The sequence below is a fragment of the Phascolarctos cinereus genome, unplaced genomic scaffold, assembly GCF_003287225.1.
Source record: "Phascolarctos cinereus isolate Bilbo 61053 unplaced genomic scaffold, phaCin_HiC Scaffold_726;HRSCAF=1367, whole genome shotgun sequence".
NCBI lineage: Eukaryota > Metazoa > Chordata > Mammalia > Diprotodontia > Phascolarctidae > Phascolarctos > Phascolarctos cinereus.
In genome coordinates this window covers 84,670,856-84,697,653 of record NW_027556098.1, presented here as the reverse complement: position 1 = coordinate 84,697,653, position 26,798 = coordinate 84,670,856, and the positions used below count along the sequence as shown (strand labels likewise).

General features: G+C 40.7%; 1 protein-coding gene across 3 annotated transcripts in view; it reads right to left on the bottom strand.

Annotated features, from left to right (window-relative positions):
* SH3KBP1 (SH3 domain containing kinase binding protein 1) overlaps positions 1–25,024 on the bottom strand; it is a 446,742-nt gene extending 421,718 nt beyond the window's left edge. Inside the window, exon 1 of one of the 3 annotated variants that reach the window (XM_020989928.2) lies at positions 24,449–25,024. In XM_020989928.2, the coding sequence (XP_020845587.1) occupies positions 24,449–24,452 (4 nt within the window). In that variant the 5' untranslated portion in view covers positions 24,453–25,024. The remainder of the gene's footprint in view (positions 1–24,448) is intronic. The other 2 variants (XM_020989930.2, XM_020989932.2) reach the window with 2 other exon arrangements.
* Between the last annotated feature and the right edge of the window lie 1,774 nt (positions 25,025–26,798).

Sequence of the window (26,798 nt, the reverse complement as noted above, 5' to 3'; positions counted from 1 at the left end):
AGGAGAACACCATACACCAGATCGTGCAGGCCACGGACGGTATGTCATGCAGGGTTTTACATCCTCTGCATTTTTCGTGAGCCACCCAAAACCTGAGAGGGCCAGATGTTGTGGAGGCCTGTTGTACCCAGTATCAGCAACATCATGTAATGATCAACTATGAATGACTCAGTTCTTCTCAGCAACACAATAATCCAAGACAAGTACAAAGGACTCACAAGGGAAAATGCTATCCATATACAGATAAAGAACTGATGAACTCTGAATACAGATCAAAGCATTTTTTCCCACTTACTTTGTTCATCTTCGTGGGTTTTCTTCTTTTTGATCCGTCTCTTCTTCCACAACAGTGACACATATGGAAATATGTTTTACATGACTATTTACATAAACTATATTATGACTATTTACTTAAACTATATTAAACTATCATTTTCAGAAGAATGGAGGGGGAGGAAGGGAGGGAGAAAACTTTGGCATTCAAAATCTTGTAAAAATGAACGCTAAAAGTTTTCTTGGTAAGTAATTGGGGGGAAAAATAAAATACCATTTAAAGCAAAAAAAATTTAAAAATAAAATTAATCAGCATAGTGCTTTGAATATTTCATATTTTTCACATCAGGGCTGGTTTCCAACATCTAAATCTACAATGATCTTCTAGGGTTATTTCTAAGGATTTCTGAAAAGACTTTTGTGGTGTTTTGATTTGGGGTTTGATTTTGTTGTTGTTTGCTTGTTTTGTTTTTTTTTTCCCCTGTGATTTAAAGAAAATACAAGAGCTGACCTGAATTCTTTTCAGTAGAAACACTCAGTGTGAAAGGGAAGGATGTTGTTTTCTATAGCTCCTTCTCACGAGGCTAGAAGGGTTCTAATGTGTACCTAAAATAAAACCATCAGAACAGTCCTGAGGAACAAATACCGAATGACTAAGGGGGCCCAATTATTTAAGAGGTTAATGGCTGAAGGGCATGAATGTTAAAGAAAGAGATGATCAAACAAGTCTCCTTATGCCCGAGTACAGGTAAAAATGAACTCTCGCTTTTTTCTTCTATTTTCTATTTTTGTCCAAGACAATAGCAGTCTCACCACTCACCTTCCTTTCCTTCCTCCCAAAAGGGCTGACTAGTTCCTTCCTCTTCACCCTCCTTATTAACCTGGGTATTACACTCACTTTCCCTGCTCTGGCCAAGAAAGTCAAGGACTGATCATTAAGTAACTGTGTGCATAGCTCACGGCGCCGCTAGGGAGGACTCTAGCCACATTTCTGGTGAGCTTTCCTGACTACCAATTCTCCCTTAAGTAACCCTTCCTGACTTTGCAAAGATTATCGGTATCTTGGATGTTGAAAGTATAACTAAAGATCAGTCCACTCATTTTTCGCTGTTGTCCGATCTTCACAATTCCATTTGGAGTTTTCTTAGCAAAGATACTGGAGTGGTTTGCCATTTCCTTCTCCAGCTCATTTTACAGATGAGGAAACTAAGGCAAAGAGGGTTCAGTGTCTTGCCCAGAGTCACACAGCTAGCAAGCATCTGAGGCTGGATTTGAACTCATGAAGATGAATCTTCCTGATTCCAAGCTCAGTACTCTATTCTACTTGCCCGATAATTGAAAGTACCATGGCCTTCATCTTTTGGTTTTCTAGAATCAGGAAAACAAACTACTGATGCATGAAATTATCTAAAGTTACTTCAATTAGGCTTCCAGTCTTATCAGAAAGACAAGATGCATGATATTCTAAGCAACAGTCAATATGACCACTTAAAGAGTACCTGGAAAAGTCCCCACATAAGCAGGTTTTACTACGATCCACTAAGACTGTAGTAAGAACAACCAAATCATATACTCTACTCCAAGTATACATAAGATTCTAAACTTTAGGTGAATCAGTCACCATTAAGGGTTTCCACTATAGTTATCACCAAAAGACAATAGTTCCAGACTACAGAAAATTACAATGACCCATGTCATAGCATAGTCTATGAAAGCCCAAGCAAATATCCACACTACTTTTTTTTAAAATGTGCTTGACACACATCTGTAAGAGGAAAACCCACTCACAGCTATTTTTACAGCAGAAGGTAGGCAAGTAAAAGATACATTAAGATGAGACTAATACTTGTGGAGGTAGAATGCTGGTTTGATTTATTTTTGATTTCTTTATTTACTGTCTAAGTTTGTGACTAAGTGAGGTAATCATTTCTATTTGGAGCCTCCTAATTTTAGAGAGCAACTCACAAATCCTATATGCAAACTCCATGGAGACTTAAGTTTGGGTTCTAGCCTTTATGGTGTTCTGCAGTGAGTGACCACACAATTGCAATCTACAGCCATCTTCTATTTTGTTCATACTTTGTTTTACCTTAAAAACATTAACTTTTGAAAGAAAACAAATGTCAACATATAAAATGTTTACAACTCATCAATTAATACTTTTCCTTTTAGGTTTTGTTGGGGTTTTTTGTCTATCACTATATTAGCATGTTTATTTTTTACTTTTACATAGCCAAGGTCAATATATATACTAGTCTGTTTTCTTCCTCAAATTACTTTGTCTTTCCAAATTTCTTATGTTCCTTATAGTCATTCATCTTAACTTCATTATAAGAATTATAATATGGAATGCTATTGTGCTATAAGAAATGATGAACAGGCTGATTTCAGAAAAGCCTGGAAAGACTTACATGGTCTGATGCTGAGTGAAGTGAGCAGAACCAAGAGGACTTTGTACACAATAACAGCCACGTTATGCAATGACTAAGATTGTTAAACTGAACCCTTCTCAGCATTACGAGGATCTAAGACATCTCCAGAGGCCTCAGGATGGAAAATGCTGTTCACATCCAAAGAAAGAACTATGGAAGTCGAATCGCTATCACTTATTTTTACCTTCAGTTGAGTTTTGTTTCATCTTTCTGATGGTTCCTCCTATTGGTTTTAATTTTTACTTACAACTTCACTCATGTGAAAATATGTTTAATGGGTATGTAAATGTAAAGCCTATACCAGATTGTGCGCCGTCTTGGGGGAGGTGGGGGGGGAGGAAAAGGGAGAAAAATTTTCTATTCAAAAGCATATGGAAGTGATGGTTAATAAATCAAAATAAATTAATAAATTTTTTTTAAAAAGAATTATAACTACTTACCACAACTTCCCTTATGCTATTTATTCAGTCATTCCTTATCTCCTGACAGTTATACAGTGGTTTGCACATAGTAGCCATTGAACAAATACTTTTGTATTGTGTTATATTTGTAACATCAGCATCCAGTGTTAGATTGTAAGCTGCTAGGAAGCAGGTACATCTAAGCATATAGGTGGGGCAATGGATACAGCACTGGACCTGAAGTCAAGAAGACATCAGTTCAAATCCAACCACAGCCATTTACTAGTGGCATGCTCCTGGATAAGTCACTTAACTGCTGTCTGCCTCAGTTTCTTCAACTGTAAAATGTGGCATAATACCAGTACCTACCTTCCAGGGTTGTGAGGGTCAAATAAGATATTTGTAAAGCACTTAGAACTGTGCCTGCCACATAGTAGGTACTATATACATGCTTATTCCCTTCTCCTTAACTTATGTTGTTTATAATTAAAATCCAATATTAAAATTATAAAATAATTTTAATAATGTAAAAAAGCAGATAGGGGAAATAACGGTGTTTAATTTTACTATGAACTGTTTAAACACTTCAGAATGACAGGATAGGAAAGCTGAAAATACATTAGCAGCCAAGCAGTTTAAAACACTGTCTGACTCCACTTGGCACAAGCCTGCCAATGGTTAGGGGTGATGAAGACTGGGAGGGGAAAAAAAATCTGCCCATTCCCAAGTGACAGAAGAGCAACGCCATTTAAACCCTATATCTGGCAAACTGTCCTAAATCGTGTGGTACCTACAGAAGTAGAGTTCCCTGAAGTCTATTAAAAGGACACATGACAAGACCAACTGGTCCCTGACAGTTGTCCCACAGACTGACCGGCATAAAACAGAGCAGAATCAAGGCTGCTACTTAGCTAATGAAGCAGCCTGATGTCGCTCTATAATCCTTTAATCAGTCAATTAACCAATATCTATTAAGCACCTGCTATGTGCCAGGCATTCTGTTAAACGCTAGGGATATTACCCCCCACAAAAAAAAAAAGGCAAAAGACAGTCCTATAACAGTTCTTTAATGTTGGCAATGGTTAAATGTATTAACCAAAACAACAGAAGTGGGGAGCTAGGAAGGGTTGCCACCACCAATTTACAAAATTGAAGACCTTGTATTTTTGACAGAAGGTCATTTTTCTGGGCAACTGTGCTCTAGGGGAGAGAGAAAAAAAGTGAATCCAATCACTAGAGACTGATTCTTGTTGAAGCTACAGTTTAAGAGAAAAGCAAGAAAAAACAAAATATTTCACGTTGCAGGATGCAAAAGGGGCCCAGTGATACTTCCCTAAAATGCAGGATGAGAATATTGCAGAAAAGAGAGTTCTGCCCACCCTTATCAGAAATCTGCTTTGAGCAAAAGAGAAGTGTGACTAACGAACCCACTTATGATACACCAAGGAGGAAGTGTGGCAAGTTTCTCAGCTTACCACTAAGCAAGAAGGATAAAGTAGACGTTTTCTTCCATGACAATAGTCTTTATCAACTGGGAAATCTAGAATTTCTCCACTAACTGCACATCTTGTTTTATTGCCCAAAGTCTACCAAGTGAAAAACCAGAGACCGTGGGCCACTCTTCCCAACACCAGATCATTACTTAAGCTATTCGAGGTAATGACCCACCAAAATCATAGGAAGGAGAGTTCATGGGAGTTAGAGAAAAGAAAGCTACCAAGTTCTTTAAGTCTTAAAAAAAATGTTTAGCATTTAGCTTAACATGCATGCAAATCCTCCAAGAATATTTCTCTTAAAATGTTGAATTACAGTTGGTTCTTTACAGGATAAGATTTGGATTTAGATAATGTTAGGTGTTATTTAACCTACAACAGCTATTGTGAAAAGGGTATTTTTTTAAGAATAGAAGCCAGGATGAGTAGAAAAGACCTTAGAGGAACCTGTGGCCTCAAGGCCTCCTAGGTCCTCAAGTGTGGCCCTTTGACTGAATCCAAACTTCACAGAAAAAAAATCCCCTTGATGAAAGGATTTGTTCTGTAAAACCTGAAATCAGTCAAAAGGCTGCACCCAAACACCTGGGAGGCCACATGTGGCCTAGAGGCCTAATCCAATCATCTCATTTTACACAGTAGGAAAGTGAAAGGGCAAGCGAATTACCCAAGGTCACACAGGTCATTTAGTAGCAGAGTTGTAATTTAAGCCTCAGACCTCTGACTGAAAAGCTACCACTAATAATAAGACTTAACAGTGCCTGTTAAGAGTTCCATCTACTGACCCTTGTTTTCTCACCAGTTGATGACTCTTTTTTTTCTTTTTTTGAGGGGTGGGCAGAAGGAGAAAGGAGAACAGGTGGACAATCTGCAATTGCAATGCCAATTCCATGTGCTTACCCACCCCAGACTGAGTAAAAGGAGGTGGGGTGTGAGAAATGCCACGTGAAGGCCCCCATATTCCAAAGTCTGCCTCTCCCACATTCTTCAGGGGAGAGTTGTGCCATTTGGTAGTCTCCAGTTTTAACTAATTCTTGTTAACTGAATGCCAAGCCCAGTTGTTTCTTCTACCTGCTAAAGAAGTAAAAGTACCCCAAATACCTCTCAATTCTGACATCCTTTTACTCCCGATAGTTACAGCTCTAAAGCAAGAAGGAGGGAAGAAGGGAGGGAAGAAGGAAGGAAGAAGAGAGAGAAGAGGGAGGGAAGAAAGGAAATGAAGAAAGGAAAGGAGGAGGGAGGAAAGAAAGGAAAGGAGGAGGGAGGACAGGAAGAAGGGAAGAAGGAAGGAAGGAAAAGGAAGGAAAGAAGGAAGGAAGGAAGGAATATTTTGTTAAGTGCCTACTATGTGCCAGGCACTGTACTAAGTGCTCTACAAATATTATCTCATTTGATCCTTACAAGAATCCTGGGAGACAGGTGCTATTATTATCCCCATTTTATAGTTAGGAAACTGAAGCAAACAGAGATTAAGTGACTTGCTTAGGGTCACACTGCTAGTATCTGACACCAGACTGGGGGTGGAATGGGGAGAAGGAAGAAACTATATTCAGACTAATACAGTATGTTTCTGACAGTGGCATCTTTGGGAAAATATGGCTATCCTGCGTTACATAAGCTTCAAAAGTTTAGGCTGTACCCTTCCCCCCAAAACATTCTAGGCTCCCTTAATGACTCATTATGTATCCGATTCTTGAATTTATCTCAATTCTTTCTTAACTCCTCTACATTTTCAGTCTGCATCATCTCTTGAAGGGCGTTATTTACTTTACAACAGCTGTTGTGAAGAGGTCGATTTTTTTTAAGGGTTTACATGAAAGAGTGGCCAGGAGGAGTACAAAGAATATGAAACCACCTTCTAGATGCAAGTTAAGGAAGGTCCTGCTGCCCCAAAATATTTCACCCACCACTTGGTTTGGGGCCTGAAATTCTAGCATTAGAGATTCATTCCTTTTAGTCACCTTCCATTCTCTCTCTCTTTCATTTACCCCCACACGTCCAATCTGTTGCCAGATCTTATAGTTTCTATATTTCTGTCTCAGCTGTGTCAACCTTTATCTCCTCCCTTCATTCAGACATCATCCTATTTTAGTCCTTCATCACCCATCAATAGAACAATTACAATGGACTTCTAACTGATCTCTCTGCCTCAGGTTTCTCCCTACCCTAATCCATAAACCACACAACAGTCAAGATAATTTTCCCAAACTGATAACTACCACATCTCATCAGGGATCAGTCACCAGTCAGTCAAAAACATTTATTAATTATTTCCTTATTAATTTATTAATTATTAAATTTATTAATTTATTAAACATTATTGCCTATTTGTCAGATGCTATGCTAAGTTCTAGGGAGACAAAGAAAGGAAAAGGCAGTCCTGGCCCTTTGGGAGCTCACAATCTAAAAGATTTAGATTTGTCAACAGCTAGTTGACAACAAAGTTCTTGGAAGGTAGGTGGTGGCAAAGCGGATCAGTATCACCTGAAATCAGGAAGACTCGTTCAAAGCTCGCCTCAGACACTTACTAGATACGCACTCCTGGGCAAGTCACTTAACCCTGTTTGCCTCAGTTTCTTCATCTGTAAAATGAGTTGGAGAAGGAAATGGCAAACCACTCCAGTATCTCTGCCAAGAAAACCCTAAGTGGGGTCACAAAGAGTCAGACACAACTGAAGAACAACATATTACCTTAATTCTATTCAGTAAGCATTAAGTGCCTACTATGTGCAAGGCATTATAGTAAGTGCTAAGGATACAAAAACAAATACTAAACAGTCCCTGCCTTGAAGGAGTTTATATTCTTTTAGGAGAATATACAAACACAGATAAGATAAGATATAAGTATATATGTGTGTGGATGCGTGTGGGTGGTTGGGTGGATGTCGGTATATAAACCACACACACACACAGAGGCATGCATGCACGCACGCACGCACATCCATGAATGAATAGGGAAAAGAACACTAAGTAATGAGAGGATCAGTCAGTAAAAGGCCTAAGGAAGGACCAAAAGTCTCATGAGTGCATTCTTCATATTCTAAGCTAGGAATTCTAAGTGGAAGTGAGAAGGGAGCACATTGCCAGCGTGGGGGAAGGCTACTCAGCGCAATGCTGCAGAGGAGGAGACAGAATGCTATATATAGGAATCATTGAGTTGGCCAGTTTGGCTAATACAATGGTAGGAGCAAGAGGAACTCATGATGGGAAGGCCGGCTGGAGCCAGCCTAAAATAAAATTAAAATAAAATAAAATAAAACTACAAACTCCATCCTAGAGGCCATAGAAGGTTTCACTGAAGCTTTTCAAGCAGGAACCTGACATGGATCTGTGTTTTAGGAATATCAATGTAGTAGCTGCATGGAAGACGATTGGAGACAAGACAGGTTGGCAACAGGAGCCCAATTAGGAGGTAACTGGAAGAGTCCAGACAAGAAGTGGTTAGGGGCTTGAACCAAGTTGGGGGGGGGGTTCTGTAGAGACAAGGGGACAGATATGAGAAATGTTGGGAAGGTAGAATCCAGAGACCTGACAACTTAATGGTGTAAGAAAGAAGAATGAGTCCAAGATGACTCAGAGGTTGCAAATCTAAGTGACAGAAAGATGGCTGTACATTCAACAGAAATAGGGATGTCGGGAAGTGGGAGAGGCTTAGTTAAATGATAATGAGTTCTGGAGGCACACTGCCTGCTACGTGCTAGGGGAACTATAACATGCCCATTTTCTCTGTCCTCTCATTGTACTCTACACATATTGTTGTTCAGTCGATTTGGTTGGGTCCAACTCTTTGTGACCCCTTTTGGGGTCTTCTTGGCTAACAGTGATTTGCCATGAGGAAAAAAAAGGATTAAGTGACCTGCCCTGGGTCACACAGGTAGGAAGTGTCTGAGGCCAGATCTGAACTCAGGAAGATGAGTTTTCCTGATCCTAAACCAGGAACTATACACTGGACCATCTAGCTGCTTCTCTCCCTCTCTCTCTCTCTCTCTTTCTCTCTCTCTCAACAGTTTTAATTTTTTAAAAAATTTTTACTTTGTATTATTTTAATTAATTAATTAAAATAACATTCTTGATTTGATTAATTTTTTTAATTAAAAAAAATTCAGTTGTCAGATTGGTCAGAGTGAAAGTTCAGATATGCTAGACCATAAATAAAACACATACACTCTAAGGTAATGGGGTAAACAGAAGATGGATTTAAGAAACGTTTACATAACATAAGCAACATCAGAAGAGAAGATGTTTTATAAACACAAGAGCAAACACATACTTGGACTACAAAAATCTCAAAACAAAACAAAAATTGCTTTTTAACATTCAGCTCATTACCATTTCCACATCTTTGGGTATCTGGACTTTCCAACTGCCCCCTGCCTAACTTCCATACACAATAGTTTCTCCGCCTCCACCCTTCTTGTCTCCCAAACTGAGAATCTCAGTACTACCTGTGACTCACTCAACACCCCTTCACCCCACTTATCCAATCAATCAGTTGCCTAAACCTATCCCATCTACCTCTACATCTCTGTTTCCCACTACTCACCAGTCACCCCTCACCTAGACTATTACTATGACCTCCTAATTGGTCTCCCTGGCCCACGTCTCACCCCACTACAAAACCACCCCCTAAACATATGCCAAAGTCATTTGCCTTAAGCATAGTTCTGACCATGCTCAGACTCCAACGGCTCTATATTGCTTCTGGAATCAAATGTGAATTCCTGTTTGGTTTTTAAAACCATTCACAATCTGACCCCAACTACCTTCCCAATCTCAATACATCACTCCAAACTGGCTCTCTGGCTGATCTTCACATCTGACATTTCCCACCTCCACACTTTTGCGTTATGCCTAGAATACATTCTATTTTTCCTTCTGTGTTGCCGAATCTCCTATTTCCTTCAAGAATCAGCTCAATAATTTTCCCCCTCTTTTTTCCATCTTTAAAAAAATACCATCTATTATATGTGATGGCTTTCTAGAAGGGGGATATTGAGGGAAATTATAGTGATACAAAAAAACACCAAAAGACATCAATTTTAAAATTATGTAAAAATTTTTAAAAGATAGTTCAAACACCACCTTCTGTATCAAGCCTTTACTGATCCTCTCGGTCACTACTGCTCTATTTGTTTTGTATTTATTCTGAATACATTTATATATAGGCAGTTAGGTAGCATAGCAGATAGACTGTTGAGTTTAAGAGCCAGGAAGACCCAAGTTCAAATTCTACCTCAGATACTTACTAGCTATGTAACTGTGGACAAGTCACTTAACTCTGTTTCCCAGTTTCCTAATCTATAAAATGAGAGATTTGGCCTTAATGGACTCTAAGGTCCTTTCCAGCTCTAAATTTATAATTTCATTATACATTTACCTGTGGTCTCCCTAACTATATCATAAGCCCCTTGAGGGCATGAACTGGTCCATTTTATCTTTTTTAATCTCTGTATCACCAGCATCTAGCACAGTGAGAACTTGGTACAAATGGCCACTTAAATATTTGTGCACTGACTGTTGATTCAGGAAGTTATTATCTTAGCCTACTTCAAACTGTGTGAACCTGGCCAATGCATTTGACTTTTCCAGGTCTGAAGTTTTCATCTATAAAATGAAAGGCTTAGATTAGATCATCTCCAAGAACTCTTAAAACAAATACATTCCATGATCCTATCATTCCCAATAAACAAAAGGAAAATTTCCTACTTTAGCCTCTCCAGAGAAGTCTCACGGTGTCCCAGTTATTGCTTAGGAACCTCCATTTTGAGGAAGGGCCAAGGACAGCCATGGAGCTACCCACTGTCAAGACCCTGCCACCACTCCCCCATTTGGGAACCTTACCCTTCCCATGGTTCAGCACCCTCGTATTTGCTGTGCTCTCCCATTAGAATGTAAGCTCCTCAAGGGCTGGGACTGCCTTTTTTTTTTAATTTTGAAATTCACAAACAGGAAATAAAATGAACATTTTATATATGCCATAAAATAGAAAAAGAAGATAATGAAACAAATGTGTTTAGCTTGAATTTTTTTTGAGTAATAATGAACTCAAAGCACACATCTACAACCTATATCAAATTGCTTGTCTTCTCAGTGAGGGGATGGGGAGGAAGGGAATAAATTTGGAACTCAAAATTTTTAAAATGAATGTTAAAAATTATTTTTATACAAAATTGGGGAAAAACAAAATACTCAATAAATTAATTTTTTTTTAAAGAGTATGGCCCAGACATTTGGACCTACAAAATGACTATTTAAAAAATACACAGAAATCTTTTCTGGTCATTTTATGTCCAGTCTCTATCTCTATTTGGAAAAAAAAACCAAACAAACACAGGATTCCTGCATGTTTTCAAGTAGATATACTGAAGGTTCAAATGTCTGGATCAGACTATTATAGAACATTCCACATGGCTATTTAGTGTTCTTTAATGACTAACAAGTCCTGGTTCCTATACAATAACTGTGACACTATAAAGGAGAAAAACTCTGAAGAGTTGATCAATGAGGGGACCAGTCAACTCCAGAAGACTCAGGATGAAGCATATTTCCCACCTTATGTCAGAGAGGTGGTGGTAGGCATAGAATGAGCCCTAAATTTTTCTGACACAATGGATGGATTTGTTTTTGCTTCTTCCTATTTATTTAAGAGAGGGCTTTTATTTTGTGGAGGGGGAACTGTGGGAGAGAGTGGGGAAGTAACAATAATAGTGATGCTTAAAAAAGAAAAGAAAAAAAGGGCATCAATGCAGCATTAAAAAATAGCCAGGGGAGAACAGAAGGAAATTTATAAATGGACAAAGAGGGCAATGTTGGTACTATCATGTAAATTTAATATATACTTTGGCAAAACAAATTGCATGTAATAGATTCATGTTTTCATACACAAGCCTCTTTTTCTGTTCTTTGTATATGGAAATATTCACATTGGTTGATATGTCAAGTCTATAATAAAAAAAAGAAAATCTTAAAAGAAGAAAATGCAAAGACAACAAAAAAAAGTAATGGTTCCAAATGTTCCAATATATGAAATCAAAAGAACCCTTTCAAGAACAAGAGAAAAAAGAAAAGGCATTTCTCACATACAGAGCTACTGAACATGAATTACAACAGTCTTGAAATGCATAACCTTCAAAAACATCTTACAATGATGCTTCTGAAATGTGTAAAAGTTTCTCTAAAGCCATGTTTGTTCCACACAGGACCTCCAAATAGAATCTGTTCTGCAAATGATTGTAACTAAAGAGTAAATATTTATATTATTTCCATGGAGAGCCTATTTTCATGAAAAAAGTAACATTTATTAGAACCTGTATTTTATTCCATTACTCTTTGCTATACAAACCTAAGACTATACGCCATAAGCCAAGCCACCATCATTCATCTAGAGACAAATACTAGAACCAGAGGCATAGTGCCTAGGAGGAAAGATAAAGCCTCAAGGCTGTGTCAAGGGGCTTTCCTTGAAAATCTAACCATATCAAATAAAGGAGAAAGTCCTAAGGGTGACAATTACCCTTGTGTAGAAGGAAGTAAATATAAGCACAAAGCAAACATCACTTTGATTTGCAAGGAGATCCTAACAAGAAAGGTGTTATCACTAAAATAAACCAAATCTTTAGTTTGAGAATTGGAGCTGCAAACAACAACCTGTTGAAGACCCTGCATATATGAAAATGGTTGACCCAATTCACAGTTCCACTAATAAGTGTTATCAGTGCCTCCAAGAGTGACTATTTCTGACTTACGTTGACCATATTCATGGTGTGAGATAAAATAAAAACTCAAAGGTTTTGATTTGCATTTCTATATTATTTAGTGACTTGGATTTTTTTTATATGGCTGTTGGTATGTTTTTTCATATAGTTTTTCTTATTTTAAATACGGTTTTTCTTTTGAAAAAGCTATTTATATCCTTTGACCAGACTCAGGTCAGGAGCCAAGTCCTACACCAGATCTTTCCTAACCTCTCTCAGTTATCAGCACTCTCCTTCAATGCCACCCCCCCATTCAATAAACTCCAATGTCTGTCCAGAATCCAACACGAAATCCTCCATATTGCAATCAAAGCTCTTCACAATCTGGCTCTTTTCTACCTTCCAGTCTTCTTACATCCTATCCTGCTCAACATACTCTGCAATCACGGACACTGAGCTCAGCATGAGATACTCTCTCTCCCCACTCCAGGTATGTTCCTTGGCCGTTCCTCTATACCTGGAATGTTCTCCCTCCTTGTCTCCACCTCCTGGCTTCTTCAGTTTATTTCAAGGCTCAGCTAAAATCTTATCATCTGTGAGTTTTTCACAGTCCCACTTAACATTAGGTGCATTCTCTCTGATATTAATTCCAATTTATCATGTGTACATGTATGTATGTGTGTCCATAGTATATATATGCAACTATGCATATATGTATGCACATATATACATATATGCATATGTACATGTATGCTGTACCATGTGCATGTACACTTGTATGTGCGTGTGTGTACACACACACACATGTGCATATACATTTATAGCTAGACACATCATTTTCACATTGTTGTCTTCATGTTGTCCCTCAATTAGACAGTAAGCTCCTTAAAGGCAGGAAACATTTTTTGCCTTTCTTTATATCCCCAGAACTTAGTACAGTCAGTGCCTGTCACTTAAAAAACTGCTTGTCTGGCCTCAGCCACTTAACACCTACTAGCTGTGTGACCCTGGGCAAGTCACTTAACCCAGACTGCCTCACTAAAAAAAAAAAAAAGCAAAAATAAAAACAAACAACTGCTTGTCGCTTCCTTGCTTGCCCAGGGTAAGAGGTAAGAAGAAGAAAATCTGATTCTCCAAGCTTGGATCTTGCTCTTAGCAACGTGACTCAAAGTACCCAGACTTGCATGCTTGTACAGGTGTATACTTGCTCCTTCTGTGGCAACACCAAAATAAAGAGGCAAGCCACCCGGCACTGCGGATCCTGTTTGAAAACAGCAGCTGCTGGTGTGTGGACCTCCAACACCACCTTTGCAATCCCAGTCAAACCTGTCATTAGAAGACTGAGAGAATGCAAAGACTGGTAGAGTCTTGACCTTAACAAACATCTATAGCCCACAGCCTAACAGTTAATAGGTTAATTTGTGGAACTTTTCAAAGCTGCAGAGCTAGCATTCAAACCCAGGTAGGTCCTTCCACTTTACATATTGTCCTGTTCCCATGATACCTGACTACCACAAACAAGAGTGAACAAAAAAAAGAAACAGCCCCCTTGAAATAAAAATTTGAAAGAATTAAATTGTATTTATTTTTCTCTTTTCTTACACTTACTTAACATACGTTTCCCTCCTTTCTTTCACTAATTGTAATCTCAATCTGGACGCTTGGGCTTTCTGTCATACATGTCCCATAGCAGCCTAACCCTAAATCAATAAAAATGGGTGAACATGTTTAATCTCATAATTGAAAACTAAGAAGGCAGCAGGAGGTAGTAGACAGAGGGATCAAAGCTCAGCCTGTGGTTCTGCCATTAACTTCCTCAGTTTCTTCATGTATTAAATGAGATCAGTCAAATGGTCCTTCTGAGCTCTAAGGTTCTACGATTTCTTGAATTAATGTAAACGCTGGGACCAGGATAGGGGAAAGAGGCCCAGAACACAGTCCCAAAGGCTAGTCCAGGGAAGAAAAATCTCTAGGAGAGTCAGACACTGCCGATATGGAAGAATGACCCCATTTAGGACTTCTATTACTCAAAGTCTCCACCCAGCCTTCTGGCTTTACAACTTAGGTATCTAAAGATGAAGAGACAAAAGATGAGGTCACTGTTACAAGAACAGGGAAGAAGACAGTCAGCCAAAAGTACCAAGGCTTAAATAGATTGATTCTTCTTTTATTCATTGAGAGGATGGCTCCATAATAGGAATCATCAGGCTCCAGAAGGGTTTGTTATTATCGTTGATTTAAGGCTTGGGTGTTGCCAGGTGTTAAGGTGTTAATCCTCAGAGCCAGAGAGGTTCAATGCGAATATCTAATTTAATTAATATATATGTACGTATTAAGATGGTAAGAACAGTGTCTTATTGAAGACAATCTGCTATTTTATTAAACATGACTAGCAAATGATATCACTTTGCTAGAGTCAAGTTACATTGTGTCAGACTGTGGCTGATCAGACCAGTACCAGAGCAGAATGCTCTGGCACAGTCTGGCACTATGTGAACACGTGGGGTGGATTCTCTAAATTTGTGCATCTCGTGTTTCTTTTGCACTACCTCAATTCCGCTTTGGTCATAAAGCACAGCACCTTCTCTGATGAGGGCATGCTGAGCGACCCTGTGCCAGTGTCTCCCATGTCACACAATCAATTTCAAAGTTCTTAAGAGAGACCTTGAGAGTGTCCTTGTATTGCTTCTTCTGACCACCATGTGAACACTTGCCCTGTGTGAGCCCTCTATAAAATAGGCTTTTTGGCAAGTGTACGTTTTTTCATTCCATCGAAGTTGCGCTCTCTGAAGTAGAGTTTGAATGCTTGGCAGTTTAGTTAGGAAGTCTCAGTGAATGATTTTGTGCTTTGAAATCTTTTGTGCCCTGTGAGGACAATTAGATACATATCTCCTTCCTCCTCTCCCTCATCTGCTCATTTTTATTTACTAGTGTATGTACCATTGAAGGCTTTCAAGACCAACTCCTGGCAATCTGCCCAGTGGGTTTCACAAACACTCTGGCAGGATATAAAGAACAAGTAGACAACATTTTTTCAAGGGACAGAGAGCCTGAGTGCTGGTACCATTCCACCCATAATCAGCTTCTGTGACGAAGACCAATTATGCCATGATGGGACGAAGCATGTATCATCGTCATGAACAAATACTTACCGTGCATCCATGTGTATGTTGTAAGCCCTGATAATGGGACAAGACTTAAAAAAACAACAACTGGACATTTCAGTCCTTTCTAAAGAGAGAGGGAGGGAGAAGATAAAACCATGTTCTAACCATAGTTCAAAGAGCTGCTCACACTGAGACTGGCTAACAGATTTCAAATCCAGTGTTCTTTCTACTACACCCCTATTTGAACAGAAGAGAGGAAAATGAGTTAATGGTTCAAATACTGTTAAAGTTGCCTGAGGGGAAATTATCTGATTAAACATAAAGAAAGTGAGATAATGGACTTAAAAAGGCTAAGTTTTGGCAGGATGAAGTTGGGGACCAATTAGGTCATCTGAAACTAAAGACTTATTTATCAGGCACTACAAGAGATACCAAAGGACTTTTTGAATTCATCTTTTCTGGAATTTGGTTCTATCAAATGGGTGAGTCATAAACTGCAGTCAGCAAGTCTTTTGTTATACAGAGATTTTGGGGTGTAATGATACCTCTTAAGAGGATAAGACCTGGGCCTAGCAGTATAAACATCCATCCAGAAAACCCAAAGGGCACATTTTCTGGACATTAGTAACAGGGCATTTCATGAATAATCAATTTCATTGAAAGATAAAAGATCTGGCCCTATCAGACCAAATTGTTTTATGTAAGTTTTACTGTCTGCTCCATTAACAGAAAATCATTCTGTATACATTTATGCAAGAAATAAAGTGCTAAGGGGCAGCTAGATGGTGCAGTTGATAGAGCACTGGCCCTGGAGTCAGGAGGATCTGAGTTCAAATCCAGCCTCAGACCAAACATTTACTTGACACTTACTAGCTGTGTGACCCTGAACAAGTCACTTAACCCCAACTGCCTAACAATAAAATAAAATAAATTTAAAAAAGAAAGAAAATTCTAAGTCAATAGATGATATAAATCTGTAGATAATGAAGTTCTGAATCTTCCACATCTATCAACCCTTTTTTTTGTTTGTTTTACATTTCAGAAAAATCACCTAAGGCTGTTGTATGCCTAGCTATTTTCTAAATAAACTGCAAAAGCCTATTAAAATAAAAAAATCCATTTTATCACAAATATATTCAATAACATATTTATATTTTTTAAATAAAATGTTTAATAAAATAGCAGGTTTTCTTAAATAAGACATTGCTCTTACCATCCTAATACGTACATATGTATTAATTAAACTAGATATTCACATTGAACCTCTCTAGCTCTAAGAATTAACACCCAACAATCTCAAATTCCTGAAAACTGTTTTCTAAGGAAAAAAGATTGCCCTTGGTGATAGTCACATTGATGAAGATTAAACCGGAGTGACTGAAAACTGGAAGAAGTACTCTCCAATTTTCTTAGGGTTACTACAGTGAGGTGATACATGAATGCAGATAAGCTTGACTCTTCTGATGTTAAAGAGACTCTTTTCCATTCATGGTATGCACAGCATAGTTTCTGCCACACAGCCTGCCAAACCAGAAGTTGTTTGCGGTGTTCTCGCCTACGAGGAAAAGTCACGTCCTTGGCCCTTTCTCCATAAAAGGTAGAATTAATCTATTAAAAACATTACCTGTTGTGTTTTGGACAAAATCACACTTACGATGATGACCCAAGCCAACGTGGCATGGGCCACCCAAAAAACAACTGAATGTCTATGCTGTGCTGTTCTAGTTTCCAAAATCTGACAAATCTTATTTTGGGTAGATTTCACACCACTTCTGTGAAACTAAGTTATTACCACCATTTTATAAATTGACAGGCCCATAACTTTAGCACAAAAGTCAAGAGAGTTAATGTTAAGTCTGTATCTAGCAATGAAATGGTTTTTATTGAGAGATCCTTCCTTCTTCTGAGTTTACTTTTCCCAATATAAACAAGTTTATAACAGTTAACCATTAATGTAGCAGAACCTAGAAATGGTTAACAAATACCATCTTTAAATCTCAGAAATAAAGACATACCACACGTACAGGCTTCTCAAAATTGAGATCCACTAGTTCTAACACCTCTCAATATAATCACACAGCAGTAAGGAGTGCTTTAGTTGCCTCACATTCAATGTAATTTGATGTACATTTATTAATCACTTACTAAATTCAAAGCATTGAGGAAACATACACAAAAATGACATAAGAGGGAGAAAGGGAGAGGTAGAGCTACACCCACAAATATATATAGTACATGGAAAATTCGATCAAGAAAGAGTATTAATGGCAGAAAGCACGCATCCGGGAAGGCTTCATGGAAGAGGTGGTACCTGAGCTGAATGCTGAAGAAGACAAGGATTCAAAAAGCAGATAGGCCAGGAGGATGATGGAAGTGCATTCATGGCAGAGAGAACAATCTGAGTGAATGCTGGTCACTTCTAAATCACAATGCCTACTCTTCAGTCATAATCCTTGCTGTCTTCATCCCCATCCCAATGGAACCTTGGCTTTGTCCCTCAGATACTGGGCTCTGAGAGGTACTCTTTTGTAAGAGGTTCCTATTTTGGCAAGAACCAGGCCTCCATCTTACTTCCTGGCCATTTCCAAACCCTCTTTTCAGCTCTTCTTTATGTGTTATTTTTCCCAGTTAGAATGCAAGCTCCTTGGACAGAGTGTCAATCTTGTTTACTTGTATTTGTATCACTACCGCTTCATGCGGTATTCTGGCGCACAGTAAGCCAGCATCTGGTGCATAGTAAGAACTTCACATTTTATCATTCATTCATTCAAAGAACTAAAAGATAGGGTACTAAGTTAAGCAATGGCAGATAACTCAGTTTACCTAGAATGTATAATGTGTCAAAGAGAAGAGAATTAGGTAAGACTAGCAGGGTAAATGGCAGTCAAACAGTGGAGGGCCTTAAATGTCAGGCTAAAGAATCTGAATTTTTTGTCACTTGGGCAATGGAGAGCCACTTAAGTTTTTTGAGCAGGGGAGTGACCCAATCAGACCTGTGCCTTTTGCCAGCTGTGTAAAAGACAGATTAGAGAAAGAAGAGACTGAAAATGGGGAGAAATAGAGAAATTAGAAGTATAAGAAATTAGTTCCAGGAAACAGTAACAAAGATTCAAGAGATGTCAGAGAGAGTCAACAAGCTTTGGCAAGTGGTTGGATATGGGAGGGGGTGAAGCAGGAGAAATCAAGGAAAACTCTAAGGATAAAAATCCTAGGTTACAAAGAGGATGATGGTAACATCAACAGAAACAAGAGGAAGTCAAGAGGAAAGGTTTAAGATGGAAGATAACCAGTTGTAGTTTAGATATGCGGAACTTGAGAGCCTTAAGGAAAATTCAGTGGGAGATACATCAGCCAACAGCATTTATTAAGCCCTTACTACATACCATGAATTGTGTTAAGCAGTAAGGATACAAAGAAAGCCAAAAACACAGTCCCTCCCTTCATGGAGCTCACATTCTAATGGGGGAGACAATAAGCAAAAAGATTTAAGTCCAAGTTCTAGAAGACAGAGTAGATGGGAAGGAAGGCACTAGCTGTGGGGAGGATAGGAAAGTGGTGTTTGAGCTGTCTTGATGGAAACCAGTAGGTAGAGGTAAGGATGAAGGGCATCTCAGCTACGGGACACAGCCACCCAAAAAGGCACCAAGTCAGGAGACGGAGTATTTGAGGGCAAGGGATAGCAAGAAGGCAGGTCTTACTGTATAGGAAAGTACAAGGAAGAGATACAGTATAAGAAAACTGGAAAGATAAAAAGGGGCAAGATTGCAAAAGACTTTAAGTACCAAAGCAAACAGAATATTTTATATTGCATCCTGGAGGTGATAGGGAACCACAGGTCCCAGGATCTGAGACGTGGAAAAGGTGTCCTTAACCTGGACATCCAAGTCAGTGAACCTCGATGGTGAAAAACGACATCTTTATTTCAATACAAGTGTTTTCCTTTGGTAATCCTGTGCATTTTATTTTATACACTTAAAGATATAATTCTGAGAGGTGGCCCATGGGCTTCTTGTTGTTCAGTTATTTTTCATCTGTGTCCTACTCTTTGTAACACCATTTGGTGTTTTCTTGGCAAAGACTCTGGAGTGATTTCCATCTCCTTTTACAGATGAGGAAACTGAGGCAAACAGGCTTAAGTGACTTGCCCAGGGTCACACAACTAAGTGTCTGAGGCCAGATTTGAATTCAGGAAGATGAGTCTTCTGACTCCAGACCCAGTGCTCTGCTACCTAACTACCCTTGGGCTTCACAAGACTTCCAAAGGGTTCCACAACACAAAAAGGATTAAGAACCCTTACAAGGTTATCTAGTCCAAGCTTCTTCCTCTTGTTCTAACAGGTGAAGAAACTAAGGCCCAGAGAGTTTCAGTGGCTTATCCAAAACTCACAGAACAAGCATCTGAGGCAGAGTTTGAATCCACGTTCTCTGACTTCCACTCTATCACACTACCTCTATGCAGTCAGGTGCATCCATCTAGATCTTACTCAAAGTCTAGTGCCCATGCTGTTCAGGGCTGAATATATGGATATATAGGTCATACGGGTGGTCAACGCTATCAAAAGCTGTATCATTCCCACTTCCTTCTGTTTAATTTCTATTAAGCAGCTTGTAACTTGGTGAATGACATTTTATACAGGCCAAATCAGATTGTGATATGCATTTTATGAAGCATTTCCATGTTGATATTTAGGATAATGTTTCTCCTATTATACCAACTACCTAAGAGAACTTCCATGGTGGGATGAGACCTCAGCGGTCATCAATGCAATGTAACAAGTAGGAGAAGGATTATATAAAGGATTATCCAGCTTCTGCTGAAATACTTCCAGCAACTTAGTAACTCTTAAACATTGTCCACTTCATTTTCAGACAGTTCTATTTGTTCACAATTTTGTCAGTTTCTTAAATTTATCTCTTAAGTTTGTTTCCTTGTAACTTTCACCAATTGGTCCTAGTCCTCTCCAGAGTCATACTGAATTGTCTAACCATTCTTCCAGTTGAAGACAGTTATCATAAATCTGATCTTTTTTTAGGCTAAAAATCTCCAATTCATTCAACTGTTTCCAGATTCCCTGATCAATCCTCCTCCTCCTCCTCTACCTCTAGTTTGTTAATGTCTCCCTCAAAATGTGTGCTCTAAGACAAAGTAAAGAAGGACTAGTATCCTCCAGTTCTAGACAGTATACTTCTATTAATACAAAAAGTACTAACCACCATACTTTTGCAATTGATTTTTAAAAAATCTAATTGCTGTTGAACATTACATTTATTTTTCCTATGTATAAACATGAAAGACTTGTTCCCTTCTTACAACCTAAGAACTTTTCAGATCTTGATTCTTTCATTCAGTGGCCATTTTATGGTTTCTTTGTTGTTGTTTTTAATGTGCCTTCAGACTTAAGCATTCCTTCGAGGTCTACCTCTAAGTCACTGATTAAAATGTTCAATGAGCCAAGGCCAAGGAGAGTTCTTGGGCATGACAATAAAGATGTCCTTCAAGGTGGATGCCCTCTGAGTGTCCCACTAGTCCCAAACCCACCTAAAAGTACCATAACTTGTCCATCAGAATAGCATGGATACCTGTCAAATTCCTAATTTTTAAAAAAAAAAGTGGATATATAATGTCTACACCATTTCCATACTCTAACCATTAAGCAGCTTAAAAACAAACAAACAAACAAGCTTAGCTTGCTATGACTACTCAGTGAACCCATATTGGTTTCTAGTAATCACTGTCTCCCTTTCTGAGTAATCACAAACCAATCAACAAAAAGGACATGACATCAATTGTTCTACAACTCCATTTATCATCCTACTTTACTTTCTAATCAAAACTTTATTACTTTCCTAATCAAGACTCTCCTCCCTGGTTACCATCTATTTATATATGTTGACTCCCTCATCAGAATATAAGTTCCTTGAGTGCAGGGACTGTCTTACTTTTTATATCTATACCCCCAGCTGTTAACTAAGTGCTTATTTAATGTTTTTAATTCATTCATATTCATCCATCTGCCCTAGAATAATCCATCTAGAATTCTGCTAGGCAAAGTCAGGTTCATTGATTTCTATATTGCCTCTTTTCCCCTTTTTTTTAAAGAGGTATTCACCTTTTTCCAATTCAAAAGTACTTCTTCTAGTCTCCAAAATCACTTTTGTGAGTCCTTTCAGTAACCCCAGATGTAGTTCATTTGGGTTTAGTGTTATTTTATTATCTCTTTACCTAGCTCTAAACTTCAATCTGCTTTCAACTATACTTGTTCTATCCTTTCAGATCAGAAGGTAAAGAGAAAAATTTAAGTGAAATAAGGGTTAAATAGCTCTGCTTTCTCCCTCTCCCTTGCTAACATTAAACCATCTGCCCTAAGTAGTGGGGCTAGCCTTTCCTTATCTTCTTGCTTCAAACATAATTTTAGGAAATAATAAAGTAATAATAATTCATGTTGTGCTTTTGCCTTCCTGACACTTCTTTTACCTTCTCTAAAATATATAGAATTAGTGTCCCTGAATTTTCATCTTCAGTTACTAGGCCCCACTTTGTCATAACCTGCAACCTAATTCAGACATGTAAATGAGATTAGCATGTAACTTCAGAGGACCCAAAATGGTACTATAAGAGAAGGTATTGAGCAGTGGGTAGAATGATGGGCCTAGAGTCAGGAAGACCAGAGTTCAAATCTAGCCTCCGACTGTGTGACTCAGGGCAAGTCATTTAACTCCTGTTTGCCTCAGTTTCCTTATCTGTAAAATGGGGATAATAATAACACCAACCTCCCATTGTTGTCGTGAGGATCAAATGAGATAATAACTGTAAAGGGTCTGGCTCACCGTAAGCCCTATACAGATGTTAGTTATTATTAATGGGGCAGCTAGGTAGTGAAGTGGATACAGTGTTGGACCTGGAATCAGGAAGACACCTTCCTGAGGTCAAATCCAGCCTCAGATACTTACTGTGTGACCCTGGCCAAGTCACTTCACCCCATTTGCCTCAGTTTCCTTATCTGTAAAATGAGCTGGAGAAGGAAATGGCAAACCATTCCCCATATCTGTACCAAGAAAACCCCAAATGGGCTCATGAAGAGTCTGACCAGACTGAACAACAAAATGTTTAATAGGCCTGTCTCAGCAAACACACTGCTAGTCAACACAATCTCAGTCAATGAGCTAAATAGGTACCATTCCCATCAAGTGTTTTTCTAATTCACTCTGAGACAACAAACTGGGTTGAAGATTTCAGTGCCAAAAGGGCAAACTATTTGCTTAAATGTTTTGTTACTACCATAAAAGGCAGTCTTTATTGAGTACAATGAAAACGGATTAACCTGCTTCAGCCTTCAACCTACAAAAATAGGGATTTGGGGGAAGGGGGTATCCTACAAAGTTGCCCTTCAAAATTAAGGTGTGATGAGATTGCCCTGTTTGGAGAAATAGAGGGAATCTGGGGTTGGCCTCAGTTTCCCCTGGTATCAAATGAGGTGAGTTGGATTAGATGATCTCTAAGGTTCCCAGCTCCAAAATTCCAGGGTTTTTTTGTGACAAACATAGTGGCCTCAGCAACAGAGAACGAGAGAACACAGATGCCTTGACTGTACACAAAGAGATGCCGTTCCACAGACATATGCTACATCAGATCCCAGACTGGCCCATCAGGAGCTGGCAGCCTGTGGGTACACTTTGGAGCCGTCAGCGATGCCACTGTCAAACACAGCTCCCTCCCCCAACAACCCTGTGCCCTCTGTGTAGGATTCATTCATTTGAACCTTCTCTGGGCGACCGGGTGCAAACAGGAGGCGCTCCCAGAGCTATCCTTTTCTGAAAGCTGCCGCAGGCTCCCAGGGTGGAAGCAGCCAACCAGCGTGGGGTTTAAATGGCCAGCAGCATGCTGAGGCTTAGCTTCCTCGGTATTTAAGCCGGCTTCATCACCAGCCAGCAAGGGAATGGTTCCAAGGCAGGAAAAGAGGGGGAGGAGGAGGAATAGGGAAAACTCTCCCTGCCCATTCCAAAAAAAAGTGAACCACACCCCCCCTCATCCTCCCTAAAATGCATCTTCCTTCAGTTCTCCAGGGTCCTCGCGGCAAAAGGAGAACCGCAAAGCATTACTCGCCCTCTTTCCTCAGACACGTCCAACAGGAGAAGGAAACTGAGGATCCTGGAAACCTTCAGGATTTCAGAGCTGTCAGCTTCAGCTCCCCACACTTCCTAAAGGGGAGTCCTTAAAGGCTGCTTCCTTGGCTGACCCAGCTATGGAGACCACCTTCAAGGAGAGACCTCCCCCCACACACACTTCTCACTTTCCAAAGACGACCCCCCCATCCACCCCGATTCGGAGGCAGGGGCAGACTGTGCAGCCCCTTCCTCCCCATCACCAACTGTCCCCTCCACACCCCCTTAGGTCCTGAGATGCCAAATCCCACCTACGCCCACTCGGATTTCCTGTCTGCACAGCGGATCACATACGCAGTGTGTATGTGATCATGAACGTGTTCGGACCCCCTCCCCAGCAACAAGGCAAAAAATGCTGCCTGAGTGTAACTGCTCAAGTGTGTATCAGGCTAGATCCTGAGTGAGCACACTTGGGCGTATGTTTTAGTCTTGAACACTAAAGCAATGCCCTAGATTTGCGCATCACTCCACTCAGTGACAAGCTCCAGGAAGGGGACTAAGAAACAATCTTGGATAAACTGCACAGCTCGGGGGGCTCACTCCTGGCAGTCTCTCTCTAACTTGTGCATCTCCCGAATTCGCCAGCAGTGGAGATAACGAGGATGGGTAGAAGATCACCCACCCCCAGAACAAAAATCCCGTGGCCCAACAGTAGGACAGACATGATGAGCCCGACAGACAACCGAGGGCAGAAAGTTGATCGGGTGGAGGCATGGGCATAAGAGACTCCCCTCTTCCCCTCCCCCTCCCAAGACAAACTGGGGGTGGGGAGTGGGTGGCTAGGCTCCCCTCTCCCTTCATCTCTTCCTCCTCCTCCACCCCAAGCCCTCTGGGAGACCTCTCTAGCTACTCCCCCGGTACCCCCCACCCCTCCGCCCTGGCACTCACCCATTGGTGTAAAGCCAGGCTGGGCAGCAGAAACAGCGTGAAAGTTTGCGGAGGCGGAGAGCGAGGCGTGGAGAGATCCGGGGGGTAGGGGATCCCCAGAGCCGGGTAAGCTGCGAGGGCTTGGGCTGGAGGCCCAAAAGGTGGGGAGCACCAGGGGAGGGCGACTTAGGGGTGGTGGTGGAGACAGGAGCTCGCCCCTCTCTGGTTTCCTCCTGCTTCTCAGGGCCTCCTGCCGCTGTTGCTGCTCCTGGTGCTGCTGCTGTTGCTGCTCCTGGTGGTGGTGGTGGTGCTGTTGCTGCCGCTGCTGCTGCTGCTGCTACCCCGGGGCGGCTGCTGCTGCTGCTGCCACTGCTGCTGGTGCATCGTGGCTGGCTACGCTCAGCTGCGCCGTGTTTCCTGCTCCCTTCAAATGGAAATTGCAAAAAAAAAAAAAAAAACCAGAAGAAGAAGAAGCGGCAGCGGCAGCGGCGGCAGCCACCCAGCCCTCACCTCCTCCAAACCGCAGCTCCGAGGCTCTAGCTTCTACTCCTGCGGCTCCGCCTGCCGGGGAGGCTCCGCTCCTGCTCCGGCTCCGGCTCCGGCTCCGCCAGGGCTGGGCTAGGAGTGGGAGGGAGAGGAAAGGGGCGGAGGGAAGGGGGGGTGGCAAACGTCAAGTCAGCGTCTGTGCATTAAAGCCCCAGGACTCCTGGGAGGGTAAGCCTGGGGCTGGGGGCAGGGATGCGGAGGCCGTCTCCGCGCGCGCACAGGCATGCACGCCCTCGAGGCTACGCACGCCCTCGAGGCGCAGCCTGGAGCATCCGTGCTCGATCCCCTCCAGCCGCGGCCGCTGCAGCTGCTGTTGCTGCTGCTGCTACTCCTGCAGCTGCTGCAGCGGCTCAAGCAGACCGAGGCAAGGGTCCGCTTGGCGGAAAGCTGTCGCGAGATTCCGCGAGACTGGAGATTGGGGAGTGGGTGGGGGGGATGAAGGATGAGGACCTATCCTATCCTTGACAGGGTGGGAGGGGGGATGAGGGAGATGAGGACCTGTAAAAGCAAGAAAGTGGCTGGGGGATTAGGGGGAGAGGCGCTCCCAAGTGATTCCCTTTATCACTACGAGAGAGTCGGTCAATGAAGCAAAAAGCAATCCAAGAGAAAAGAAAACTGGGTGCCTGGGTGATAGGGAAGAATATGGTTACTCTTGCCCCACCCCACCCCACCCCAACTGGGGGGAAAATGAAATAGGATAGAAATAGACAGGGTAATAGGTGCTATTGTAGAAGGTAGTGGAATGGGAAAAGGGAAACAGGTAAAGGAGAAACAGGTACATGAATTTGTTAAAAAAAAAAAAGATCACTGAATCTTAAAAATTTGAAGGGACCTTAGAGGTCATCTCATACAACCTTCTACCCAGTGCAGGCATTGCTTCCCTGATAGGGCCACTGACAAAGAAGTTATCATGTAGTCATCTATTGATGCGCCGGGCTTTACAAATATTACCTGACTTGATCCTCACAACAATCCTGGGAAGTAGGTATTATTATTAACCCATTTTACAGTTGAGGCAGACAGCTTAGGGGACTTGCTCAGAGTCACACAGCAAGTCAAATTTGAACTCTGGTCTTCCTGACTTATCCTTTGTACCACCTGGCTGCCTGATTGATAGGTAGCAATTAGATGACAGCTCATATTGTCAAGCAGCCATTATTTATGGTAAAATCAAATCTTCAGCCTTGTAAATTCTATCCAAAGGTTCTAGTTCTCTAGAATAACACAGACTAAGCCCAATTCCTCTTTCATGTAACAGAATCAAATCATAACACAGTAGAGCTAACAGGGACCTTAGAGACCATCTGATCTAACTCAATAATTTCATGATTGAGAAAAATGAGATCCAGAATGGTAAAAAGTAACTTGCCCAATGTTACCAAGGTAGTGAATAACAGGATTGAGATTTGAACCCAGGTTTTCTGACTCAAAGTTTAGTACTTCATTCTGAAGTACAAGAATATAGCAGTCTAAAATGGGATGTTCAGATATTATAAAGATCAGCCTTTTACATATTTGAAATTATTTCTATGTCTTTTCTACTCTAGGCTTTATACTGCCCTTCTTCATATAGCATAGTTATAAGACTCCCCTCGGCATCCTTGCCACTCTTCATTTTATCAATCTTTCTCTTAAAAAGTGGCTCCTATTTATTGAAATCTGTGTGAGTCAGTCTCAACAACCCCCCTTGTTTCCAGTCTTGCTTGTCTTCCAGGTACAAGTTAACCAGTCAATTGGAAGAAGTATCCACCAGTACACTGGGAAAGGAGGCATATACTTTGATCCTCTCCTCTGGTTCTTTTTATTGCCTGCTAGCCAACAGGTA